General features: G+C 37.9%; 1 protein-coding gene across 1 annotated transcript; it reads left to right on the top strand.

Moving 5' to 3' along the window:
* The first annotated feature begins 1,635 nt into the window (after nucleotides 1-1,635).
* On the top strand, nucleotides 1,636-5,224 carry ppil6 (peptidylprolyl isomerase (cyclophilin)-like 6). Its single transcript, XM_065255710.1, has 8 exons — nucleotides 1,636-1,732; nucleotides 1,843-1,938; nucleotides 4,007-4,195; nucleotides 4,321-4,383; nucleotides 4,467-4,614; nucleotides 4,687-4,746; nucleotides 4,840-4,975; nucleotides 5,060-5,224. The coding sequence occupies exons 1-8, from the start codon at nucleotides 1,652-1,654 to the stop codon at nucleotides 5,169-5,171; spliced, it is 885 nt and encodes a 294-aa protein (XP_065111782.1). The 5' UTR covers nucleotides 1,636-1,651; the 3' UTR covers nucleotides 5,172-5,224.

Here is a 5,224-nt window from a genome sequence, read left to right as displayed (position 1 = left end):
TTAACGTAATAAAACATTTTAAATGATATTTGTTGAGTGTTATTCATTTTAATGTTAAATGTGAGCTATACAAACAACATCAATTTTATAAATAAATTAATAAAATAATTTAAAAAATAAATAAATAAACGACAGGCAGGCTGTATATTTAATAATTTTATGGAAAACTGCAGTCTGTGTCCCAATTTTAAACGCTGCGACCTTCTAAGGACGCGACCTCAGAAGGCGATCACTCGGTCCTCCGAAGTCCACGAAGAGAACCGAAATGAGATGGTCTAGCCTTCGCAGGATCCACACGGAGACATGTCTTACTTATTAAAATGAATATGGAACCAAAAAATATAAATCTTATTTGAGAAAATAAGACACATTTATGTAGATTAAACTAACCAACGGTAAATCAAATTAATCAACCTTAGAAATATAAGCAATATACAAATAATATTAATACAAAACATAACTTATAATACTAAAACATTGACAAGAAACTTTTTTCTGCTAAATACACACATTTATTTCACAAAGGTTTAAATGTTTATTTTAAGATATAGGCGCGCAATGAATCTCGGGATGGCTGTGAATGATCCATTCGTTCTGTCCTAAACAGCGCGGAGAAATAAGGACGCATTTTGAGGCTTCATTTTAAGCAGACTTCCTAGCCGTAGGCCCTGTCCCAATATACGCACTTCTGCCCTTGTGCCCCTCGTATGCGCGCTCTCGCTAACGGGTGCAAGACCGTGTCCCGATTCTCTAATGGTGCTCTCCAGGGGTGATCATAAGTGCACTTAATGCACCCTTTTCGCAAGTGCGCATCAGACCGCACTTTGCTATGGGCTATATTACCCAGAATCCTTGTAGTGTCCTGATATTTCCAACAGCTAACCAATGAGGGAGCGAAACGGTTGCTATGGTCGGACGCCGGCAAAACACAGAGGGAAAACATTTAAAATGTTTCCTTCACAAAGATAAGTTTAATAAGGAATTTCATACTCCTAAAATAATAGAGTTCAATGGCTTACTTCAGTTATTGTGTCACAAAACATATAAGTATTAGTGATAATATTAGCTAACATTTTACTTTATAGTACATTTATTCTGAAATTACTAACAGCTGGAAAACGCTCTGAGCGGGTAACGTTAAACCAGCAATCGATCCGCAGGGTCATGAGCAGGGTAAGTTAGAATAATTCATTTCAAAGCTTGTCATTTTACTTTTAAGACAAACATTTAAGATATTCTTATGTAAATATTTGAGAATATTAAGAAGTGTTTGAGAATTGCACTTGAAACATTGTTACGAACTTCTTATAATTTATCTAAACTACTTTACAATTTTTTTGCCTTAAGAATGTTTTCGTGAATCCAGCCCCAGATCACGACAGAAGTGACGTAGATAGTGACGTGTGTCAAACTGTCCCAATTCTGCTCTTCACCGCTTCGGGCCCTTACGCACTTACTCTGCTAAGTGCACTTTCAACAAGTGTCCACTTTGAGGAAGACCTTAGGGCTTAGTGTGAATATTGGGACAGGGCATTAGACTTTCGATGGCCTTCCTAGCCTTAAGTCGCGCCGAATACGTCCTTCGACTCTGTCATCACACTGGGGCGCGTGTCTCTATTACCATGGAAACGGGACGCTCTACCTTCACAACATGGCGTCCACCAGAGCACGTTTAGAAATAGTCGGTCTGATGAACAAACATCATTTTCAAATAGCCAAAGGCATTGCAGAGGTAATATTTTAAAAAAATATTTACGACTTTGTATTTACATTGTAGCGAGTAAACTGTCCAAATAAAGATACTAAATCACTGAAGCTCAAGTTTCAACTTACTGTACATAGGGATTGAAAAATAAATACACGGACTCGTTTGATGATCCAGTTTTTCGGCCGCTGCTGGAATGTGACTGGCATGAATATTTATCTAAAAAAAAGATGGTAAGACACCGATTCACTCTCATTCCATTATGATTTTATTTTAAAAGAAATCACATTCTGTTCACGTCTTCAAAGTACTACAAATATGGATACTGTTTCACACTTTTTCATGTTTAAATGTGAATTATATAATTAAAAAAAACTAACTTGAGTTAAAGTTAGAAATTATTGTTTAAAAGTAAACAAAGCTTTAAATAAGTTTGGAGAGAACTGTGTAAGATCAGTAAAATGGACAAAAAGGCTTCATGATTATGACAACAATCCTAATTGCCGATTATTCAGATCGCTATTGTAATTGCGATTATTGAAGAATAGATTTTGTATCATTTTAGCTAGTAATAATTTGTTGCAAAAGGGGCTTGTGATTGACATTTGTGATTGACAGCTTCTCTGAGCGGACTCTTGGAGCTTCGAGGGAAGATTGAAGATATAACTAACTATTGATTTTTCGATTTCTGTGTTACTTCACACACCGACAGAATGAGTTGTATTGAACTTACCTTATTTTAGCAAGCCAGTGTCAAATAAGACGTTCAATGCGCCCATGGTCAGACATTTTGTCTGTGTCCGAGGCAGCTGACTTGTTGCCTCCCTGCCTCGTGAGGCAGCTGACTTGTTGCCTCGCTGCCTCATGAGGCAATGACTTTGGAGGCAGCTCAGAGAAAAGTTTTCGGACACACTTCATAGGCAGCGTGTTTGAAATATAAACAGAGAGCGCCTTTGGCCCTGTCCCAAATGGCACACTTCGGACTTGTGGTCCTCCTCAGCGTCCACACTTTGATGACATCATGTAGTGCAGACCTTAGGGACCCTTGACGCGTGGACTTGCATCAAGGGTCCCTAAAGTCTGCTACATGATGTCATTAAAGTGTGGACTCTGAGGAGGACCACAAGTCTGAAGTGTGCCATTTGGGACAGGGCCTAAGTTTTCGCTAGAAATGCAATTAAAAAGTACATATAAGTTACACTAAATTTGTGGAATGTGATTGGTCAAGTTCGAAAAAATAAAATGGCGGCAAAGGAAGCGGCTGGAGAACAAATTTAGTGTAAATAATCTGTAGTGCATTATTAGTGAGAACTTAGAATTGTAGTTTTCAAATATGGCATTCGTTTTCACAGAGGAGCTCTCTGTTTATTTTTGCAAACAGATTTCCATTTTGCTGTGTAGTCTGTCCGAATACGTTTATCTGAGCTGCCTTCATGCCTCGGAAGTCATTGCCCCGACCCTTTTACAGCCCACGTGATCAAATAGTTGTGCACTTATTTTTGGCAACGGAAATGGTGTTGTTCCTAACAAAGTTTTAGCAAAGTTTATCAAAACGGTTTTCCAGCATCAAAATGTCTCTGGTTGTTGTGTTTACGGTTGCACTAATATAATATACAATTATTATAAAAATACAAATATTTGGCCATCTATTAACGTCTTCTATCCACTCCACTATAGTACACGGATCTGGTAACTGGATACCATTTGATAAAGTCAACTTTTAAAAATAATTTTCTCTTTCTGTGTTGCTTAATCCTGCTGATTTTCTTCATACTTCCGTTGCCAAAATGCGCATGATGTGCGCATACGTTGCTACGTCATCAATTGTGTACAAACAGTAAAAGGATCTATGGGGCAGCGAGGCAACAAGTTAGCTGCCTAAGCTTACAATGGAAGGAAGCGGCATCCATCTTTTTTACAGTCTATGGTTAAAAGCATAACACAAAACAATGTGTAAAAAAAAATTAACACATCCGTTCTTAGAGTGCGTGGTAAATTCTAAAACTACATAATTTGGTGCTAGGAGAACATTCTACCGAAACACACAGGAATGAGCACAAATAGACAGCTGAGGCTTTTGGCGATTTTGTAATTGTAATTGTGCAGCCCTAACTGTATTTGCAAAAAAGATTATTTTGTACTTTTGATGTATAAATTAAATTAAACTGAGTAAAAAGTATAAACAAAATGAAAAAGGATTCAGTTTCAATACTGCTCGATTAAAGTATACATTTTGTCTAAAGTACTACTTCAATTTAGTAATGATAACGTGTAAAGTCGTTCATCCCTCTACTTCTCAAGGAGCTAAATGGAGAAGTTTGGCAGTACACCGGCTGTCTGATGTGCTTTGTAAACGGTCAGTTACTCGGAGATGAGAGGAAGCTATCCAGCTGGGCAGAGAGAGAGTGGAAGTTCTCTTTCCGTCGACCACTGGCACTTTACAAAGCCCTGGCTGAGGAGTATTACAGCCAAAACCTACGAAGCACTGGGGTGATATAATCCAGTGGTTTTTAATCCAATAAAGCCTTTACCATTTTCCAAATGTATAGGACTTTTTGCAACAAATAATTTATTTTTATACCTTAGATTGTCTAATCAACTTTCTTTCACCACAGCACATTTTTGTTTATATGGATATTGAAACTGGTGGAGAAGCAGCTGGCAGACTGCTGTTTGAGGTAAGGAGATATTTTGTCATGTGAAGTGTCGTAGTATTTATATTTGTTTAACTCTTCTTCACCCTTCTTAACTTTTGTGTCAGCTGTTTTCAGATCTTTGTCCAAAGACATGTAGGAACTTTAAGGCATTGTGCACAGGAGAGGCAGGCATGTCCAAGAGTAATCTTGAGTTGAGCTACAAGGGTTCGATTTTTCACAGAGTTGTGCCAAATGGCTGGGTGCAGGGAGGAGGTACAACACTGGTATAGATTTATACACACCATTAAACCTTGTGACTAATTGCTTGTACGGTTTCTCTAACAGATATTTCACCTGGAAGAAAAGGCAATGGAGGAGAGTCTATCTATGGTCCAACATTTGAGGGTACATTTAAATAAACAAAGAGTTGTACTTTGAAAATTGTAAAATGACACTGACTTACACACATAACAAGCATTACATCACTTTCCCTAACAGATGAAAATTTTGTTGTCTCCCACAATAAGCGTGGGATTCTGGGAATGGTTAACCGAGGTCCACATAGCAATGGTTCACAGTTCTACATTACTTTACAGCCAGTTTCCTGGATGGACTACAAATATGTGGCCTTTGGGTAAACTTACAACATATAACTCCAAAAGATTGCATATTCATTTCAAATTAAATTTCTGTGTCACATTGTGCCTTTCTTTTCTAGACAACTCGTGGAAGGCACAGAGGTTTTGAGGAGACTGGAGGAAGTGCCTACCTATAATGAGAGACCAAAACAAGATTGCGTGATAACAGCATGTGGAGTGATTGAGCCTTGAGTTCTCACATAGAGCAAATGGAGAACTTTTAACTTAACTACTTGTTGTAATAT

Source organism: Paramisgurnus dabryanus, chromosome 12 (genome assembly GCF_030506205.2).
Source record: "Paramisgurnus dabryanus chromosome 12, PD_genome_1.1, whole genome shotgun sequence".
Lineage (NCBI taxonomy): Eukaryota > Metazoa > Chordata > Actinopteri > Cypriniformes > Cobitidae > Paramisgurnus > Paramisgurnus dabryanus.
The sequence above is the reverse complement of the archived record's forward strand: the minus strand, read 5'-3'. Positions and strand labels throughout refer to the sequence as shown.

Coding starts and splice junctions, on each gene's coding strand:
- ppil6 (XM_065255710.1), top strand. CDS start 1,652: ATGGCGTCCACCAGAGCACGTTTAGAAATAGTCGGTCTGATGAACAAA. Junction 1,733..1,842: donor TAGCCAAAGGCATTGCAGAG/GTAATATTTTAA, acceptor TACTGTACATAG/GGATTGAAAAATAAATACAC. Junction 4,196..4,320: donor AAAACCTACGAAGCACTGGG/GTGATATAATCC, acceptor CTTTCACCACAG/CACATTTTTGTTTATATGGA.